The 23,279-nt window shown below is 47.4% G+C and overlaps 1 protein-coding gene across 1 annotated transcript in view; it reads right to left on the bottom strand.

Moving 5' to 3' along the window:
- Positions 1 to 23,279, bottom strand: part of def6a (DEF6 guanine nucleotide exchange factor a) — a 43,864-nt gene that overhangs the window by 4,311 nt on the left and 16,274 nt on the right. The window contains exons 6-8 of the mRNA XM_017683300.2: positions 20,368 to 20,476; positions 11,584 to 11,882; positions 4,170 to 4,336 (exon numbers count right to left, since the gene is read on the bottom strand). Coding sequence (XP_017538789.1) covers positions 4,170 to 4,336; positions 11,584 to 11,882; positions 20,368 to 20,476 — 575 coding nt within the window. The remainder of the gene's footprint in view (positions 1 to 4,169; positions 4,337 to 11,583; positions 11,883 to 20,367; positions 20,477 to 23,279) is intronic.

The raw sequence follows: 23,279 nt of genomic DNA on the forward strand, positions 1-23,279 counted from the left end.
AAGAGAATCAATCCTCTTGCCTTGGAGGGGAATTTTTAAACATTTCTCCATAATTAGCGGTCAAGATGTGAACCGAGTGGTTCAGAGTTTGGTGTGAAACGCTCTGATCTAGAGAAACTTACCGAGTCAGAACTGTTCACAGTGGTGGTGATAGGAACCTGGGGCTGCATTACAGAAACTGCTTAACCATGAAATCTCATGACGACTTCAGTACAGACTGAAGTTCAGTATCTATTCCAGAATATCAGCTCCTCCCTTCATGATCTCATCATTAACTCCAGATCAGAAAACAGCATCACACAAACATCCTAACTAGACTAAACCTCCTAAATCCTGTCCTAACTTTAGGATGAACCCCAACAGGGTCCTAACTTCTGTTTAAGGTCCGTTTCTCTGGTTTTGAGGCGGCTGAGTCAGGCAGCGAAGTTCACTACCAGCATAATGAGCTCCATTTGTTTCTACTGTAAAACGCGGCTTTCACTGGGAGATGTTTTTCTTTTCTAACTCTGCGTTTTAAACATCTCAGACGCTGCTGACTCAAACTCCACCGCCCCTCTGACCACCTTCCTGTGTTAATGTTGATGATGAAATATTACAGTGATGGTGGTGAATAATGAGGAGGCGGAGCTGAATGTGTGTCTGTTTATTAGGAGGAGTAACGTTAGTGCGCTCGGCTATAGCGTTTGGGAAATGGAGACTGAGACTGGGGAGCGGTGATGCTCTGATAAACAGCAGGGGGAGCTCTGATAACTAATGGGGGAGCTCTGATACACAGCAGGGGACGCTCTGATAAACAGCAGGGGGCGCTCTGATAAACAGCAGGGGGCGCTCTCCCAGTGTTCACTACTTACAGTTCATCGCACTTTAGTTCTGTTTGAGCTTTTGTGCATCAGACTCAGACTCACACTTTGGAGACTCGACTCAGATTTGCACCTCAAAGACTCTACTTAGACTCGCGGCTCAAATACTGGATTCAGACTTGCACTTCAGAGACCAGATTCAGACTCGCACCTCAGAGACCCGACTCAGACTCGCACCTCAGAGACCCGACTCAGACTCGCACCTCAGAGACACGACTCAGACTCGCACCTCAGAGACACGACTCAGACTCGCACCTCAGAGACACGACTCAGACTCGCACCTCAGAGACCCAGCTCACACTCACACCTCAGAGACCCAGCTCACACTCACACCTCAGAGACCCGGCTCAGACTCACAACTCAGAGACCCGGCTCAGACTCGCACCTCAGAGACCCGACTCAGACTCACACCTCAGAGACCCGGCTCAGAATCGCACCTCAGAGACCCGGCTCACACTCGCACAGTTCAGTCACACAGTGGACAGTGGATAATGATGACACCTCAGAGACCCAGCTCAGACTCACACCTCGGAGACTCAGCTCAGACTCACACCTCAGAGACCCGGCTCACACTCACACCTCAGAGACCTGGCTCAGACTCGCACCTCAGAGACCCGGCTCACACTCACACCTCAGAGACCCGGCTCAGACTCACACCTCAGAGACCCAGCTCAGACTCACACCTCAGAGACCCAGCTCACACTCACACCTCAGAGACCCGGCTCAGACTCACAACTCAGAGACCCGGCTCATACTCGCACCTCAGAGACCCGACTCAGACTCACACCTCAGAGACCCGGCTCAGAATCGCACCTCAGAGACCCGGCTCAGACTCGCACAGTTCAGTCACACAGTGGACAGTGGATAATGATGACACCTCAGAGACCCAGCTCAGACTCGCACCTCGGAGACTCAGCTCAGACTCACACCTCAGAGACCCGGCTCACACTCACACCTCAGAGACCCGGCTCAGACTCACAACTCAGAGACCCGGCTCAGACTCGCACCTCAGAGACCCGGCTCAGACTCGCACCTCAGAGACCCAGCTCAGACTCACACCTCAGAGACCCGGCTCAGACTCGCACCTCAGAGACCTGGCTCAGACTCGCACCTCAGAGACCCGGCTCACACTCACACCTCAGAGACCCGGCTCAGACTCGCACAGTTCAGTCACACAGTGGACAGTGGATAATGATGACACCTCAGAGACCCAGCTCAGACTCGCACCTCGGAGACTCAGCTCAGACTCACACCTCAGAGACCCGGCTCACACTCACACCTCAGAGACCCGGCTCAGACTCGCACCTCAGAGACCCGGCTCAGACTCGCACCTCAGAGACCCGGCTCAGACTCGCACCTCAGAGACCCAGCTCAGACTCACACCTCAGAGACCCGGCTCAGACTCGCACCTCAGAGACCTGGCTCAGACTCGCACCTCAGAGACCCGGCTCACACTCACACCTCAGAGACCCGGCTCAGACTCACACCTCAGAGACCCAGCTCAGACTCACACCTCAGAGACCCAGCTCACACTCACACCTCAGAGACCCGGCTCAGACTCACAACTCAGAGACCCGGCTCAGACTCGCACCTCAGAGACCCGACTCAAACTCACACCTCAGAGACCCGGCTCAGAATCGCACCTCAGAGACCCGGCTCACACTCACACAGTTCAGTCACACAGTGGACAGTGGATAATGATGACACCTCAGAGACCCAGCTCAGACTCGCACCTCGGAGACTCAGCTCAGACTCACACCTCAGAGACCCGGCTCACACTCACACCTCAGAGACCCGGCTCACACTCACACCTCAGAGACCCGGCTCAGACTCGCACCTCAGAGACCCGGCTCAGACTCGCACAGTTCAGTCACACCGTGGACAGTGGATAATGATGACACCTCAGAGACCCGGCTCAGACTCGCACCTCAGAGACCCGGCTCAGACTCGCACAGTTCAGTCACACCGTGGACAGTGGATAATGATGACACCTCAGAGACCCGGCTCAGACTCGCACCTCAGAGACCCGGCTCAGACTCGCACAGTTCAGTCACACCGTGGACAGTGGATAATGATGACACCTCAGAGACCCGGCTCAGACTCGCACCTCAGAGACCCGGCTCAGACTCGCACAGTTCAGTCACACAGTGGACAGTGGATAATGATGACACCTCAGAGACCCGGCTCAGACTCGCACCTTAGAGACCCGGCTCAGACTCACACCTTAGAGACCCGGCTCAGACTCACACCTCAGAGACCAGCTCAGACTCGCACCTCAGAGACCGGCTCAGACTCGCACCTCAGAGACATGGATTTAGGCTCCTGAGGCTTTAAGACCAGAACGTCTGCTTCAATTATGTAAATGTGAAGAAGCATTAAAATTGCTTAAAAATGCCGCATTTAAACAGGATGCGCTGCTGTGTGTGATGGAGAGTGACTGGGTGTATGAGAGTATGTTAATGTAAGCCCATCACTTCCTCTAGCCACTTCCTGAGGAACTTCATCTAACGGCGTCGAAGGAACTCACTGTTCAGCACTCGGCTTTACTACTGAGTAAACACAGCGCTGAGTTTCAGGAACATTTTCCTTCTTCAGTGACACTTTATTTGAAAGCAACCTAAGTAATGATTTAATTACACACATGTAAACATTTAATAACTCCACCTTCACTGTCCCTCTGATCTGCTCATTTCTAATCTTGTCCAGCCCCGTCACTCCCAACGAAAATCTCAGCATCTTCATCTCCGCCACCTCCAGCTCAGCCTCCTGTCTTTTAGACAGAGCCACAGTCTCCAAACCAAACATCACAGCAGGACGCACTGCTGTCTTGTAAACCTTCCCTTTCACTCTTGCTGCTTTCCTTCTGTCACACATCAGCCCCGACACCGTCTCCACCCACTCCATCCTGCCTGTACCCTCTTCTTCACCTCTTATGTGTGATATATGATGTGTGATGTGTGATGTATGTTTGATGTATGTGTGATGTATGATGTATGTTTGATGTATGTGTCATGTATGATGTGTGATGTGTGATCAACACCTCTGTGGATAACACCTCTGCCTTCTACACTGTAGACTGGGGTTCAGTCCCCACCTTGGCAAAGACCCTACACTATACCAATAAGAGTCCTTGGGCAAGACTCCTAACACCACCTTGGCCTACCTGTGTAAAATGATCAAATTGTAAGTCGCTCTGGATAAGAGCGTCAGCCAAAATGCTGTAAATGTAAATGTATGATGTGTGATGTATGTATGATGTGTGATATATGATTTGAGATGTGTGATGTATGCTGTGTGATGTATGATTACCGGGTCTGTGTGTATCTGAAAGCCTCCTCGTCCTGTCTGGCTTTAACCTCCTGGTGCAGCGCCTCCTCCAGCCGCTGCTGAAGCTCCTCCAGCTCCTTGATCCTCCTCTGCTGTCGTTCCGCCTCTGCCTCCTTCAGAGCCATCTCAGCCTGCATGCATGCACGTGCCTGCACACAGACACACCGATACATCTCTTATTATTATTACATATAGATTCATTATTTGGTTTAATTCAATGCATGTTTATAAACACAAAAAACAAGGAGGACATGAAAATCTACACACTTAAAAAAGTGGTTCTTCAAGGGTTCTTTAGTAAAGAAATTGGTTCTATATAGAATTAGGAACACTCAAAGAACCCGTTGCATGATTAAATGATTCTCTGTATGGTGTAAAGGTTCTTCAGATTGATGGAGAATGAGTTGGTTCTGTACAGCATCCAAAAGGGTCCTGCTATTGTTACACTGTCAAGCTTGTATACAATAGAAAAAACATTTTGCCACACGGAACCCTTTACAAAAAGGTTCTAGATGGAAAAACCTACAACAATAGTATATAACTTGTACATTCTTGAAAAAAGATGGAACTTCAAGGGTTCTGTATAGCACCAGAAGGGGTTCTTTTATTGTGTACAAGCTTGACATCATAAAAAAACAAGAACCTTTTTGAACCAACTAAACTTCCATCTATTTCACAAATGTACAAGATATATACTATTTCTTTAGGTTGTTCTATTTAGAACCTTTTTGTAAAGGATTCCATACAGCACCAAGGTTCTAAAAGTTAAAAAGGTTCTATATACAACCAATTACATCACATTCTCCATCAATCTGAAGATCCACCTCATGATGCAAAGAACCGTTTAATCATATGAAGGGTTCTTTGAGTGTTCATGGTTCTACATGGAACCATCTTTTTTAGGTGTGTACCATATGTTTGTGTTTCAGTTAATTTATGCATTCAACTCGAACATAAAAAATTACCACACAGAACAGCTCTGCTCGTGTTTCTAACCTACATCAAAGTCTGAGACCATGAAGACATTAACAACAGAAAACTTTACATTTCTGAAATGTTTAAAATAAGAAAGTAAAATAAAGAAGAAATAGTTAATATTCAGCACTATTTGTAGATCACTATTCAAATTTAAGTAAATTTGAGATGCAATTTCTCAAAAATTCAGCAGTTCTGAGTGGTTTGGTGTGAAACGCTCCGTTTTAGAGAAACTGCCCGAGTCAGAACCCTTCACAGTGGTGGTAATGGGAACCAGACGTCTATAATACTACAGCCACGGGTATAGCAGCGCTATAATACTACAGCCACAGGTATAGCAGCGCTATAACACTACAGCCACAGGTATAGCAGCGCTATAACACTACAGCCACAGGTATAGCAGCGCTATAACACTACAGCCACAGGTATAGCAGCGCTATAACACTACAGCCACAGGTATAGCAGCGCTATAATACTACAGCCACAGGTATAGCAGCGCTATAATACTACAGCCACGGGTATAGCAGCGCTATAATACTAGAGCCACAGGTATAGCAGCTCTATAATACTACAGCCACAGGTATAGCAGCGCTATAATACTAGAGCCACAGGTATAGCAGCTCTATAATACTACAGCCACAGGTATAGCCACGCTATAACACTACAGCCACAGGTATAGCAGCGCTATAATACTAGAGCCACAGGTATAGCAGCGCTATAATACTAGAGCCACAGGTATAGCCACGCTATAATACTAGAGCCACAGGTATAGCAGCTCTATAATACTACAGCCACGGGTATAGCCACGCTATAACACTACAGCCACAGGTATAGCAGCGCTATAATACTACAGCCACAGGTATAGCCACGCTATAACACTACAGCCACAGGTATAGCAGCGCTATAATACTACAGCCACAGGTATAGCAGCGCTATAACACTACAGCCACAGGTATAGCAGCGCTATAACACTACAGCCACAGGTATAGCAGCGCTATAACACTACAGCCACAGGTATAGCCACGCTATAACACTACAGCCACAGGTATAGCAGCGCTATAATACTACAGCCACAGGTATAGCAGCGCTATAATACTACAGCCACGGGTATAGCAGCGCTATAATACTACAGCCACGGGTATAGCAGCGCTATAAAACTACAGCCACGGGTATAGCAGCGCTATAATACTAGAGCCACGGGTATAGCAGCGCTATAATACTACAGCCACAGGTATAGCCACGCTATAATACTACAGCCACGGGTATAGCCACGCTATGATATTACAGCCACGGGTATAGCAGTGCTATAAAACTACAGCCACGGGTATAGCCGCGCTATGATATTACAGCCACGGGTATAGCAGCGCTATAAAACTACAGCCACGGGTATAGCCACGCTATAATACTATAGCCACGGGTATAGCCGCGCTATAATACTACAGCCACGGGTATAGCAGCGCTATAATACTACAGCCACTGGTATTGCCACGCTATGATATTACAGCCACGGGTATAGCAGCGCTATAACACTACAGCCACAGGTATAGCAGCGCTATAAAACTACAGCCACGGGTATAGCCACGTTATAACACTACAGCCAAAGGTATAGCAGCGCTATAAAACTACAGCCACGGGTATAGCAGCGCTATAAAACTACAGCCACGGGTATAGCCACGTTATAACACTACAGCCACAGGTATAGCAGCGCTATAAAACTACAGCCACGGGTATAGCCACGTTATAACACTACAGCCACAGGTATAGCAGTGCTATAAAACTACAGCCACGGGTATAGCCACGCTATAACACTACAGCCACAGGTATAGCAGCGCTATAATACTACAGCCACAGGTATAGCAGCGCTATAATACTAGAGCCACAGGTATAGCAGCGCTATAATACTACAGCCACAGGTATAGCAGCTCTATAATACTACAGCCACGGGTATAGCAGCGCTATAATACTACAGCCACGGGTATAGCAGCGCTATAATACTACAGCCACAGGTATAGCAGCGCTATAATACTAGAGCCACAGGTATAGCAGCGCTATAATACTAGAGCCACAGGTATAGCAGCGCTATAATACTACAGCCACGGGTATAGCCACGCTATAACACTACAGCCACAGGTATAGCAGCGCTATAATACTACAGCCACAGGTATAGCAGCGCTATAATACTACAGCCACAGGTATAGCAGCTCTATAATACTAGAGCCACGGGTATAGCCACGCTATGATACTACAGCCACAGGTATAGCAGCGCTATAATACTACAGCCACAGGTATAGCCACGCTATAATACTACAGCCACAGGTATAGCCACGCTATAATACTACAGCCACGGGTATAGCCGCGCTATGATATTACAGCCACGGGTATAGCAGCGCTATAAAACTACAGCCACGGGTATAGCAGCGCTATAATACTACAGCCACGGGTATAGCAGCGCTATAAAACTACAGCCACGGGTATAGCAGCGCTATAAAACTACAGCCACGGGTATAGCCACGCTATAATACTACAGCCACGGGTATAGCAGCGCTATAAAACTACAGCCACGGGTATAGCCACGCTATGATATTACAGCCACGGGTATAGCAGCGCTATAAAACTACAGCCACGGGTATAGCCACGCTATAATACTACAGCCACGGGTATAGCAGTGCTATAAAACTACAGCCACGGGTATAGCCACGCTATAATACTACAGCCACGGGTATAGCAGCGCTATAAAACTACAGCCACGGGTATAGCAGCGCTATAATACTACAGCCACGGGTATAGCCACGCTATAATACTACAGCCACGGGTATAGCAGCGCTATAAAACTACAGCCACAGGTATAGCAGCACTATAATACTACAGCCACGGGTATAGCAGCGCTATAATACTACAGCCACGGGTATAGCAGCGCTATAAAACTACAGCCACGGGTATAGCAGCGCTATAATACTACAGCCACAGGTATAGCAGCGCTATAAAACTACAGCCACGGGTATAGCAGCGCTATAAAACTACAGCCACAGGTATAGCAGCGCTATAATACTACAGCCACTGGTATAGCCACGCTATGATATTACAGCCACGGGTATAGCAGCGCTATAAAACTACAGCCACGGGTATAGCCACGCTATAATACTATAGCCACGGGTATAGCCGCGCTATGATATTACAGCCACGGGTATAGCAGCGCTATAAAACTACAGCCACGGGTATAGCCACGCTATAATACTATAGCCACGGGTATAGCCGCGCTATAATACTACAGCCACGGGTATAGCAGCGCTATAATACTACAGCCACTGGTATTGCCACGCTATGATATTACAGCCACGGGTATAGCAGCGCTATAAAACTACAGCCACGGGTATAGCCACGCTATGATATTACAGCCACGGGTATAGCAGCGCTATGATACTACAGACACAGGTAAAGCAGCGCTATAATACTACAGCCACAGGTATAGCCGCGCTATAATACTACAGCCACAGGTAAAGCAGCGCTATAATACTACAGCCACGGGTATAGCAGCGCTATAATACTACAGCCACGGGTATAGCCGCGCTATAATACTACAGCCACAGGTATAGCAGCGCTATAATACTACAGCCACGGGTATAGCAGCGCTATAATACTACAGCCACGGGTATAGCAGCTCTATAATACTACAGCCACAGGTATAGCAGCGCTATAATACTACAGCCACGGGTATGGAGGCGCTATAATACTACAGCCACAGTTATAGCCACGCTATAATACTACAGCCACGGGTATAGCAGCGCTATAATACTACAGCCACGGGTATAGCAGCGCTATAATACTACAGCCACGGGTATAGCCACGCTATGATATTACAGCCACGGGTATAGCAGCGCTATAATACTACAGCCACGGGTATAGCAGCGCTATAATACTACAGCCACGGGTATAGCAGCGCTATAATACTACAGCCACAGGTATAGCAGCGCTATAATACTACAGCCACGGGTATGGAGGCGCTATAATACTACAGCCACAACTATAGCCACGCTATAACATTACAGCCACGGGTATAGCCACGCTATAACACTACAGCCACAAACAGCGCTCCTATCTCTACAGTAATCTCCCTTTCTCTCTCTCCCTCCCTCCCTCCCTCTTTCTCTCCCTCTCTTTCTATCCCCCTCTCTCCCTCCCTCTTTCTCTACCTTTTTCTCTCCCTCTCTCCCTCTCTCTCTCCCTCCTTCTTTCTGTCTTTCACTTCCCCTTTCCCTGTTTCTCTCCGTCTCTCCCTCTCTATCTCAACCTCCCTTTCTCTCTCCATCCCTCCCTCTTTCTCTCTCTATCCCCCTCTCCCTCTCTCCCTACCTCTTTCTCTCTCTCCATCTCTCCCTCCATCTTTTTCTCCCTTTCCCTCCCTCTTTCCCTGTTTCTTTCCCTCTCTCCCTCCCTCTTTCTCTCCCTCCATCTCTCCCTCCATCTTTTTCTCCCTTTCCCTCCCTCTTTCCCCGTTTCTTTCCCTCTCTCCCTCCCTCCCTACCTCTTTCTCTACCTTTTTCTCTCCCTCTCTCCCTCTCTCTCTCCCTCCTTCTTTCTTTCTGTCTTTCACTTCCCCTTTCCCTGTTTCTCTCCGTCTCTATCTCAACCTCCCTTTCTCTCTCCGTCCCTCCCTCTTTCTCTCTCTCTCCCCCTCTCCCTCTCTCCCTACCTCTTTCTCTCTCTTCGTCTTCCTCTTCCATCTCTCCCTCCCTCTTTTTCTCCCTTTCCCTCCCTCTTTCCTCGTTTCTTTCCCTCTCTCCCTCCCTCTTCCTCTCTCCCTCCCTCTTTCTCTCCCTCCATCTCTCCCTCCATCTTTTTCTCCCTTTCCCTCCCTCTTTCCCCGTTTCTTTCCCTCTCTCCCTCCCTCTATCTCAACCTCCCTTTCTCTCTCCGTCCCACCCCCTTTCTCTCTCTCTCCCCCTCTCCCTCTCTCCCTACCTCTTTCTCTCCCTTCGTCTTCCTCTTCCTCTCTACCTCCCTCTTTCTCTCCCTCCATCTCTCCCTCCATCTTTTTCTCCCCTCTCTCCCTCCATCTTTCCCTGTTTCTCTCCCTCTCTCCCTTTATCTCAACCTCCCTTTCTCTCTCCGTCCCTCCCTCTTTCCCTCTCTCTCCCCCTCTCCCTCTCTCCCTACCTCTCTCCCTCCCTCCCTCTCTCTCTCCCTCCCTCTCTCCCTCCCTCTCTCCCTCCCTCTTTCTCTCCCTCCATCTTTTTCTCCCTTTCCCTCCCTCTTTCCTCGTTTCTTTCCCTCTCTCCCTCCCTCTGTCTTCCTCTTCCTCTCTACCTCCCTCTTTCTCTCCCTCCATCTCTCCCTCCATCTTTTTCTCCCCTCTCTCCCTCCATCTTTCCCTGTTTCTCTCCCTCTCTCACTTTATCTCAACCTCCCTTTCCCTCTCCGTCCCTCCCTCTTTCCCTCTCTCTCCCCCTCTCCCTACCTCTCTCCCTCCCTCTTTCTCTCCCTCCTTCTCTCCCTCCATCTTTTTCTCCCTTTCCCTCCCTCTTTCCCCGTTTCTTTCCCTCTCTCCCTCCCTCTATCTCAACCTCCCTTTCTTTCTCCGTCCCACCCCCTTTCTCTCTCTCTCCCCCTCTCCCTACCTCTTTCTCTCCCTTCGTCTTCCTCTTCCTCTCTACCTCCCTCTTTCTCTCCCTCCATCTCTCCCTCCATCTTTTTCTCCCCTCTCTCCCTCCATCTTTCCCTGTTTCTCTCCCTCTCTCCCTTTATCTCAACCTCCCTTTCCCTCTCCGTCCCTCCCTCTTTCCCTCTCTCTCCCCCTCTCCCTCTCTCCCTACCTCTTTCTCTCACTTCATCTTCCTCTTCCTCTCTCCCTCCCTCCATCTCTCCCTCCATCTTTTTCTCCCCTCTCTCCCTCCACCTTTCCCTGTTTCTCTCCCTCCCTCTATCTCAACCTCCCTTTCTCTCTCTGTCCCTCCCTCTTTCTTTCTCTCTCCCCCTCTCCCTCTCTCCCTCTCACTCCCTCCCTCTCTCTCGCCCACCTTCCCTCCCTCTCACTCCCTCTCACTCCCTCCCTCTCACCCACCCTCCCTCTCTTTATCTCTCCTTCCCTCCCTCTATCTCTCTCTCTCCCTTTATCTCTCTCTGTCTCCTTCCCTCCATCTCTCTCTCTCCCTCTCTCCCATCCTCCCTCTTTCTCTCCCCATCTCTCTCCCTTTATCTCTCTCTGTCTCCTTCCCTCCATCTCTCTCTCCATCCCTCCATCCTTTTCTTTCTGTCTCTCTCCCACCCTCCCTCCCTCTCCTCCCTCCCTCCCTGTCACTCACTCTCAGTCACTCCCTCTCACTCACTCCCTCTCTCTCTCTCACCCTGCCTCACTCCCTTCCTCCCTCCCTCCCTCCCTCCCCCTCTCACCCTCCCTCCCACTCTCACCCTCCCTCCCACTCACCTCCTCTGCCTCTCTGAGTTGCTCCTCCAGCGCCTGCTGTAGTTCTTCATGTTGTTTTCTCCTCCTCTCCTCCTCCTGCTGTAGGAGTATCTGAGCTTGTCTCTGCGCCTCCTTCAGGAGCTCCAGCTCCGCCATCTTCCTCTCTCGCTCCTCTTGCAGGTTGCGGAGGTGCTGGAGCTCCTGCTCTTTCGCCTCCCTCCTCCGCTCCCTGAACTCCCTCTGCTCCCGCCGCTTCTGCTTCAAATCCTTATGGAGAGACGTCTTCCCCTCTGCATGGAGACGGATCGCTGTCTGGATTGCTGTGAGAGATGAAGAGAGAGGCAGAGAGAGAGAAGGAGGGAGAGGGAGAGGCAGAGAGAGAGAAGGAGAGAAAGGGACGTAGAGAGAGGGAGCGAGAGAAAGAGAGAGAGGGAGAGAGAGGGAGGGACAGAGGGAGAGAGGGAGAGAGAGGGAGAGAGAGGGAGAGAGGGAGGGAGAGAACTGGATATCGTCAGCATAGCTATGAAAAATCTGAAATATTATGTTTCCTAACGACAACCCGTTAATTGGGTTGAAGCAAAATTTATGAGATCATTATCTCCTCTCAGTCAGGAGAACCTCTCACCTCACTCCACACTAAACACACTCTCAGGAGAACCTCTCACCTCACTCCACACTAAACACACTGTCAGTCAGGAGAACCTCTCACCTCACTTCACACTAAACACACTCTCAGGAGAACCTCTCACCTCACTTCACACTAAACACACTCTCAGGAGAACCTCTCACCTCACTTCATACTAAACACACTCTCAGGAGAACCTCTCACCTCACTCCACACTAAACACACTGTCAGTCAGGAGAACCTCTCACCTCACTTCACACTAAACACACTCTCAGGAGAACCTCTCACCTCACTTCACACTAAACACACTCTCAGGAGAACCTCTCACCTCACTCCACACTAAACACACTGTCAGTCAGGAGAACCTCTCACCTCACTTCACACTAAACACTCTCAGGAGAACCTCTCACCTCACTTCACACTAAACACACTCTCAGTCAGGAGAACCTCTCACCTCACTTCACACTAAACACACTCTCAGTCAGGAGAACCTCTCACCTCACTTCACACTAAACACACTCTCAGTCAGGAGAACCTCTCACCTCACTCCACACTAAACACACTCTCAGGAGAACCTCTCACCTCACTTCATACTAAACACACTCTCAGGAGAACCTCTCACCTCACTTCACACTAAACACACTCTCAGTCAGGAGAACCTCTCACCTCACTTCACACTAAACACACTCTCAGTCAGGAGAACCTCTCACCTCACTCCACACTAAACACACTCTCAGGAGAACCTCTCACCTCACTTCATACTAAACACACTCTCAGGAGAACCTCTCACCTCACTTCACACTAAACACACTCTCAGTCAGGAGAACCTCTCACCTCACTCTGCACTAAACACACTCTCAAGAGAACCTCTCACCTCACTTCACACTAAACACACTCTCAGTCAGGAGAACCTCTCACCTCACTCCACACTAAACACACTCTCAAGAGAACCTCTCACCTCACTTCACACTAAACACACTCTCAGGAGAACCTCTCACCTCACTTCACATTAAACACACTCTCAGTCAGGAGAACCTCTCACCTCCCTCCACACTAAACACACTCTTAGGAGAACCTCTCACCTCATTTCACACTAAACACACTCTCAGGAGAACCTCTCACCTCACTTCACACTAAACACACTCTCAAGAGAACCTCTCACCTCACTTCACACTAAAAACACTCTCAGGAGAACCTCTCACCTCACTTCACATTAAACACACTCTCAGTCAGGAGAACCTCTCACCTCCCTCCACACTAAACACACTCTTAGGAGAACCTCTCACCTCATTTCACACTAAACACACTCTCAGGAGAACCTCTCACCTCACTTCACACTAAAAACACTCTCAGGAGAACCTCTCACCTCACTTCACACTAAACACACTCTCAAGAGAACCTCTCACCTCACTTCACACTAAAAACACTCTCAGGAGAACCTCTCACCTCACTCCACACTAAACACACTCTCAAGAGAACCTCTCACCTCACTCCACACTAAACACACTCTCAAGAGAACCTCTCACCTCACTTCACACTAAACACACTCTCAGTCAGGAGAACCTCTCACCTCACTCCACACTAAACACACTCTCAAGAGAACCTCTCACCTCACTTCACACTAAACACACTCTCAAGAGAACCTCTCACCTCACTTCACACTAAAAACACTCTCAGGAGAACCTCTCACCTCACTCCACACTAAACACACTCTCAAGAGAACCTCTCACCTCACTTCACACTAAACACACTCTCAGTCAGGAGAACCTCTCACCTCACTCTGCACTAAACACACTCTCAAGAGAACCTCTCACCTCACTTCACACTAAAAACACTCTCAGGAGAACCTCTCACCTCACTCCACACTAAACACACTCTCAAGAGAACCTCTCACCTCACTTCACACTAAACACACTCTCAGTCAGGAGAACCTCTCACCTCACTCCACACTAAACACACTCTCAAGAGAACCTCTCACCTCACTTCACACTAAACACACTCTCAGGAGAACCTCTCACCTCACTTCACATTAAACACACTCTCAGTCAGGAGAACCTCTCACCTCCCTCCACACTAAACACACTCTTAGGAGAACCTCTCACCTCACTTCACACTAAACACACTCTCAGTCAGGAGAACCTCTCACCTCACTCCACACTAAACACACTCTCAAGAGAACCTCTCACCTCACTTCACACTAAACACACTCTCAAGAGAACCTCTCACCTCACTTCACACTAAACACACTCTCAGTCAGGAGAACCTCTCACCTCACTCTGCACTAAACACACTCTTAGGAGAACCTCTCACCTCACTCCACACTAAACACACTCTCAAGAGAACCTCTCACCTCACTTCACACTAAACACACTCTCAGTCAGGAGAACCTCTCACCTCACTCTGCACTAAACACACTCTCAAGAGAACCTCTCACCTCACTTCACACTAAAAACACTCTCAGGAGAACCTCTCACCTCACTCCACACTAAACACACTCTCAGGAGAACCTCTCACCTCACTTCACATTAAACACACTCTCAGTCAGGAGAACCTCTCACCTCCCTCCACACTAAACACACTCTCAGGAGAACCTCTCACCTCACTTCACACTAAACACACTCTCAGTCAGGAGAACCTCTCACCTCACTCCACACTAAACACACTCTCAAGAGAACCTCTCACCTCACTTCACACTAAAAACACTCTCAGGAGAACCTCTCACCTCACTTCACATTAAACACACTCTCAGTCAGGAGAACCTCTCACCTCCCTCCACACTAAACACACTCTTAGGAGAACCTCTCACCTCATTTCACACTAAACACACTCTCAGGAGAACCTCTCACCTCACTTCACACTAAAAACACTCTCAGGAGAACCTCTCACCTCACTTCACACTAAACACACTCTCAGTCAGGAGAACCTCTCACCTCACTCTGCACTAAACACACTCTCAAGAGAACCTCTCACCTCACTTCACACTAAACACACTCTCAGTCAGGAGAACCTCTCACCTCACTCCACACTAAACACACTCTCAGGAGAACCTCTCACCTCACTTCACACTAAACACACTCTCAGTCAGGAGAACCTCTCACCTCACTCCACACTAAACACACTCTCAGGAGAACCTCTCACCTCACTTCACACTAAACACACTCTCAGTCAGGAGAACCTCTCACCTCACTCCACACTAAACACACTCTTAGGAGAACCTCTCACCTCATTTCACACTAAACACACTCTCAGTCAGGAGAACCTCTCACCTCACTTCACACTAAACACACTCTCAGGAGAACCTCTCACCTCACTTCACACTAAACACACTCTCAGGAGAACCTCTCACCTCACTTCACACTAAAAACACTCTCAGGAGAACCTCTCACCTCACTCCACACTAAACACACTCTCAGGAGAACCTCTCACCTCACTTCACACTAAACACTCTCAGGAGAACCTCTCACCTCACTCCACACTAAACACACTCTCAGTCAGGAGAACCTCTCACCTCACTTCACACTAAACACACTCTCAGTCAGGAGAACCTCTCACCTCACTTCACACTAAACACACTCTCAGGAGAACCTCTCACCTCACTTCACACTAAACACACTCTCAGGAGAACCTCTCACCTCACTTCACACTAAACACACTCTCAGGAGAACCTCTCACCTCACTCCACACTAAACACACTCTCAGGAGAACCTCTCACCTCACTTCACACTAAACACTCTCAGGAGAACCTCTCACCTCACTTCACACTAAACACACTCTCAGTCAGGAGAACCTCTCACCTCACTTCACACTAAACACACTCTCAGTCAGGAGAACCTCTCACCTCACTTCACACTAAACACACTCTCAGTCAGGAGAACCTCTCACCTCATTTCACACTAAACACACTCTCAGTCAGGAGAACCTCTCACCTCACTCCACACTAAACACACTCTCAGGAGAACCTCTCACCTCACTTCACACTAAACACACTCTCAGGAGAACCTCTCACCTCACTTCATACTAAACACACTCTCAGGAGAACCTCTCACCTCACTCCACACTAAACACACTCTCAGTCAGGAGAACCTCTCACCTCACTTCACACTAAACACACTCTCAGGAGAACCTCTCACCTCACTTCACACTAAACACACTCTCAGGAGAACCTCTCACCTCACTCCACACTAAAAACACTCTCAGTCAGGCTAAACGCTCCAACTTCACGCTAAACACACTCTCAGTCAGGAGAACCTCCCAGTTCACAATAAACACAATCTCAGTCAGGAGAACCTCTCAGTTCACAAACACACTCTCAGTCAGGAGAACCTCTCAGTTCACACTAAACACACTCAGTCAGGAGAACCTCTCACTTCACACTAAACTCACTATCAGTCAGGAGAACCTCTCAGTTCACACTAAACACACTCAGTCAGGAGAACCTCTCACTTCACACTAAACACACTCTCAGTCAGGAGAACCTCTCAGTTTACACTAAACACACTATCAGTCAGGAGAACCTCTCACTTCACACAAAACTCACTATATGTCAGGAGAACCTCTCAGTTCACAAACACACTCTCAGTCAGGAGAACCTCTCAGTTCACACTAAACACACTCTCAGTCAGGAGAACCTCTCAGTTCACACTAAAAACACTCTCAGTCAGGAGAACCTCTCAGTTCACACTAAACACAATGTCAGTCAGGAGAACCTCTCACTTCAAACTAAACACACTTTCAGTCAGGAGAACCTCTCAGTTCACAATAAACACACTCTCAGTCAGGAGAACCTCTCAGCTCACACTAAACACACTCTCAGTCAGGAGAACCTCTCAGTTCACACTAAACACACTGTCAGTCAGGAGAACCTCTCAGTTCACACTAAACACACTGTCAGTCAGGAGAACATCTCTGTTCACAATAAACACACTTTCAGTCAGGAGAACCTCTCAGTTCACACTAAACACACTCTCAGTCAGGAGAACCTCTCAGTTCACACTAAACACACTCTCAGTCAGGAGAACCTCTCACTTCACACTAAACACACTGTCAGTCAGGAGAACCTCTCATTTTAAACTAAACACACTTTCAGTCAGGAGAACCTCTCAGTTCACACTACACACACTGTCAGTCAGGAGAACCTCTCAGTTCACACTAAACACACTTTCAGTCAGGAGAACATCTCAGTTCACAATAAACACACTTTCAGTCAGGAGAACCTCTCAGTTCACAATAAACACACTTTCAGTCAGGAGAACCTCTCAGTTCACACTAAACACACTCTCAGTCAGGAGAACCTCTCAGTTCACACTAAACACACTCAGTCAGGAGAACCTCTCAATTCACACTAAAAACACTCTCAGTCAGGAGAACCTCTCAGTTCACAATAAACACACTCAGTCAGGAGAACCTCACTTCACAATAAACACACTATCCGTCAGGAGAACCTCTCAGTTCACACTAAACACACTCTCAGTCAGGAGAACCTCTCAGTTCACACTAAACACACTTTCAGTCAGGAGAACATCTCCGTTCACAATAAACACACCATCAGTCAGGAGAACCTCTCACCTCACTTCACACTAAACACACTCTCAGTCAGGAGAACCTCTCAGTTCACACTAAACACACTCAGTCAGGAGAACCTCTCATTTCACACTAAACACACCATCAGTCAGGAGAACCTCTCAGTTCACACTAAACACACCATCAGTCAGGAGAACCTCTCAGTTTACACTAAACACACTGTCAGTCAGGAGAACATCTCTGTTCACAATAAACACACTTTCAGTCAGGAGAACCTCTCAGTTCACACTAAACACACTCTCAGTCAGGAGAACCTCTCAGTTCACACTAAACACACTCTCAGTCAGGAGAACCTCTCACTTCACACTAAACACACTGTCAGTCAGGAGAACCTCTCATTTTAAACTAAACACACTTTCAGTCAGGAGAACCTCTCAGTTCACACTACACACACTGTCAGTCAGGAGAACATCTCTGTTCACCTCAGTTCACACTAAACACACTTTCAGTCAGGAGAACATCTCAGTTCACAATAAACACACTTTCAGTCAGGAGAACCTCTCAGTTCACAATAAACACACTTTCAGTCAGGAGAACCTCTCAGTTCACACTAAACACACTCTCAGTCAGGAGAACCTCTCAGTTCACACTAAACACACTCAGTCAGGAGAACCTCTCAATTCACACTAAAAACACTCTCAGTCAGGAGAACCTCTCAGTTCACAATAAACACACTCAGTCAGGAGAACCTCACTTCACAATAAACACACTATCCGTCAGGAGAACCTCTCAGTTCACACTAAACACACTCTCAGTCAGGAGAACATCTCCGTTCACAATAAACACACCATCAGTCAGGAGAACCTCTCACCTCACTTCACACTAAACACACTCTCAGTCAGGAGAACCTCTCAGTTCACACTAAACACACTCAGTCAGGAGAACCTCTCATTTCACACTAAACACACCATCAGTCAGGAGAACCTCTCAGTTCACACTAAACACACCATCAGTCAGGAGAACCTCTCAGTTTACACTAAACACACTTTCAGTCAGGAGAACATGTCCGTTCACAATAAACACACTTTCAGTCAGGAGAACCTCTCACCTCACTTCACACTAAACACACTCTCAGTCAGGAGAACCTCTCAGTTCACACTAAACACACTCAGTCAGGAGAACCTCTCAGTTCACACTAAACACACTCAGTCAGGAGAACCTCTCAGTTCACACTAAACACACTTCCAGTCAGGAGAACATCTCCGTTCACACTAAACACACTTCCAGTCAGGAGAACCTCTCAGTTCACACTAAACACTCTCAATCAGGAGAACCTCTCAGTTCACAATAAACACACTATCAGTACAAAAGGATCCAGACAGTCTTCTGAGTGAATTCAACTCCTTTGAGCTCCTCTTTCGCTTTAAAAGCTCTGACCATAGAGCTCAACGATTCATCATTTTCACATCAAAGTCACAGTTTGAAAATTCAGGTTCTTTAGAAAAGGAAATGCTTCTATATAGAATGACGAGCACCCGAGGAAGTGTTCTTTGCATAATTTGAGCATAATTAAAAGGGTTCTTGGTATTTAAAGGGATTGTCTGATTAATGGAGAATGTGTTGTAGATTTTTTTTAGAGTTTTATAAAGAACCTCCCTGAAAATGGTTCTATACAGCACCAAAAAGGGCTCCACTATTGTTACAAGCCAAGGGACTATGTAGAACCCTTCTCGCTACAAGTGTAATACGTCATCAGCAACGTTGTCTTAACATGTCTGAAAAAATCAGCTAATAACACAGAGCTGGGGCACCACCTGTCGACGGGTTGGACCAATCAGAGGCACCAAAACACCCATGACATCACAACCATGACATCTCACTGCAGTCCGACGCTCAGCGTTCAAGACTCATGCCAGAAAAAGGGAACTGCGCGTCGTCAGCACAGCGATGAAAACTGATATCTAGATATTAGATGATATTAGATGTTTCCTAATGACTTCACAGGAAATCTCAAAACGCAGAGGTTTGAACCTGCCCAGTCAAATCCCAATCCCAATCCCAATCCCAATCCCAAATTGATTTACTAAGTGTAAATAAATGAACACTTCCTCTACAGAGACACGCTTCACAGCCTTGTATAATCTCCGCCCTCTTACGCCTCCCTGATAAACTGCTTAAACCTGAAATCTGATCAGTTTAGTCTCCAAGACGATTGAATTTAGTTCAGTATCTATTCCAGAATATCAGCTCCTCCCTTCATGATCTCATCATTAACTCCAGATCAGAAAACAGCATCACACAAACATCCTAACCAGACTAAACCTCCTAAATCCTGTCCTAACTTTAGGATGAACCCCAGCAGGGTCTTGTATATATATATATATATATATATATATATATTATGTATAAATAAATTAGGAGCTCATTCCAGCAGCTCTGTTTTATTTGTTTATGCTTTTTTAATAAAATATTAATAGAATAACTGTATATATTGTACACTGTACTACACACACTCATGTCCTATTTGTGTTAATTACTCCTCAATTAAAAATTAGGTTTCACTCTTTAGGCAACATGAGTGCAGTTCATGCAGATGTGCAGCACGTAAACTATACAAAAAACAAAACCAGGTGAATCTGGACACAGCAGAACCGACTGACCTGATGTCCACTCCTGTCTCTGTTTGGTGTCCGAGGCGCTGAGCTCGAAGGTCTTCGAGATAGTTTTCAGACAGAACATGCATCTTTTACCGTCTCGGTCTGGAAGAACCTGAAGAACATAAAACATCTCTTAAGGGAAAGTCCAGAGAAACTGTATTTAAAGGAGAATTCCACCAATTAACTGCTTAAGATGTAAGCAGAGTCATTCAGAATGTTTTTTATTCAATTCAATTAATTAAGTGACCCTTATTAGTCCCATAACGAGGGGAACTTCACCTCCACATTTAACTCATCCGTGCAGTGAAACTCCACATAAACACCAGGGGGCAGTGAGCACACTTACCTGGAGCAGAGGGCAGCCCTATCCGCAGCTCCCGCGGAGCAGTTGGGGATTAGGCGTCTTGCTCAAGGACACCTTAGTCACGTACTGTAGGCTCAGGGGATTGAACCAGCAGCCTTCCGGTCACAGGGCCGGTTCCCTGACCTCCAGCGCATAACTGGCGCCATTTGTTTGGTGTGAAACGCTCTGTTCTAGATAAACTGACCGAGTCAGAACACTGGCTCCTATCACAGTGGTGGTGATAGGAACCAGACGTCCCCCTCTAAAAGCTCCTCACAGAAAGTTCCTACAGGAGATGGCTCTGAATTGTGAGACACCGTTAATGTTTGGAGGAGATTCTGGTCTTAAGATCCACTCAGGGTGGAGGGAAACACGCGGGGCGCTGTGAGACAACACTGCATATAAACACTCAGACCCCTGGTTTCTGTCAGCACCACTGGAGAGAAACCTGAGTGGGTACGTTTCTTTACAGTGAAGTGTCAGATGTTTGTTATTCACACAGTGTGAAATTCCCCTCTGAGTGAAAGTTCAGGTTCATGTCAAACCCAATGACAGACTTCATTTTAAACGGAAATGAGGAGCCAAATATAAAAAACAAGATATTTGATATTTAAATTTGACCTTACACTGATTTAAATTTGGTTGGATGCTCTAATGAAGAAAAAGAAAATCAAACGTTGAAACATAAAAAAAAATATTTGAATTTTAATATGATGGATGAATATATTATATATTATATATATATATTTCTCCTTTTGAAAATGTAACTGAGTGAAAGTAAAAGTATTTAATTTCAACACTAAAGTATAAACCTTATAGAATAAAACCACTGCTACTGAGAGCTGATTGGTTAGTGTTACTGCTACTGAGAGCTGATTGGTTAGCGTTACTGCTACTGAGAGCTGATTGGTTAGCGTTACTGCTACTGAGAGCTGATTGGTTAGCGTTACTGCTACTGAGAGCTGATTGGTTAGCGTTACTGCTACTGAGAGCTGATTGGTTAGCGTTACTGCTACTGAGAGCTGATTGGTTAGCGTTACTGCTACTGAGAGCTGATTGGTTGGCGTTACTGCTACTGAGAGCTGATTGGTTGGCGTTACTGCTACTGAGAGCTGATTGGTTAGCGTTACTGCTACTGAGAGCTGATTGGTTAGCGTAACTGCTACTGAGAGCTGATTGGTTAGCGTTACTGCTACTGAGAGCTGATTGGTTGGCGTTACTGCTACTGAGAGCTGATTGGTTGGCGTTACTGCCACTGAGAGCTGATTGGTTAGAGTTACTGCTACTGAGAGTTGATTGGTTAGAGTTACTGCTACTGAGAGTTGATTGGTTAGCGTTACTGCTACTGAGAGCTGATTGGTTGGCGTTACTGCTACTGAGAGCTGATTGGTTAGCGTTACTGCTACTGAGAGCTGATTGGTTAGCGTTACTGCTACTGAGAGCTGATTGGTTAGCGTTACTGCTACTGAGAGCTGATTGGTTAGCGTTACTGCTACTGAGAGCTGATTGGTTAGCGTTACTGCTACTGAGAGCTGATTGGTTGGCGTTACTGCTACTGAGAGCTGATTGGTTAGCGTTACTGCTACTGAGAGCTGATTGGTTAGCGTAACTGCTACTGAGAGCTGATTGGTTAGCGTTACTGCTACTGAGAGCTGATTGGTTGGCGTTACTGCTACTGAGAGCTGATTGGTTGGCGTTACTGCCACTGAGAGCTGATTGGTTAGAGTTACTGCTACTGAGAGTTGATTGGTTAGAGTTACTGCTACTGAGAGCTGATTGGTTGGCGTTACTGCTACTGAGAGCTGATTGGTTGGCGTTACTGCCACTGAGAGCTGATTGGTTAGAGTTACTGCTACTGAGAGTTGATTGGTTAGAGTTACTGCTACTGAGAGTTGATTGGTTAGCGTTACTGCTACTGAGAGCTGATTGGTTAGCGTAACTGCTACTGAGAGCTGATTGGTTAGCGTAACTGCTACTGAGAGCTGATTGGTTAGCGTTACTGCTACTGAGAGCTGATTGGTTAGCGTTACTGCTACTGAGAGCTGATTGGTTAGCGTTACTGCTACTGAGAGCTGATTGGTTAGAGTTACTGCTACTGAGAGCTGATTGGTTAGAGTTACTGCTACTGAGAGCTGATTGGTTGGCGTTACTGCTACTGAGAGCTGATTGGTTAGCGTTACTGCTACTGAGAGCTGATTGGTTAGCGTTAGTGCCACTGAGAGCTGATTGGTTAGCGTTACTGCTACTGAGAGCTGATTGGTTGGCGTTAGTGCCACTGAGAGCTGATTGGTTAGAGTTACTGCTACTGAGAGCTGATTGGTTAGCGTTACTGCTACTGAGAGCTGATTGGTTAGAGTTACTGCTACTGAGAGCTGATTGGTTAGCGTTACTGCTACTGAGAGCTGATTGGTTAGCGTTACTGCTACTGAGAGCTGATTGGTTAGCGTTACTGCTACTGAGAGCTGATTGGTTAGCGTTACTGCTACTGAGAGCTGATTGGTTAGCGTTACTGCTACTGAGAGCTGATTGGTTAGCGTTACTGCTACTGAGAGCTGATTGGTTAGCGTTAGTG

The sequence above is a fragment of the Pygocentrus nattereri genome, chromosome 28 (assembly GCF_015220715.1).
Source record: "Pygocentrus nattereri isolate fPygNat1 chromosome 28, fPygNat1.pri, whole genome shotgun sequence".
Taxonomy (NCBI): domain Eukaryota; kingdom Metazoa; phylum Chordata; class Actinopteri; order Characiformes; family Serrasalmidae; genus Pygocentrus; species Pygocentrus nattereri.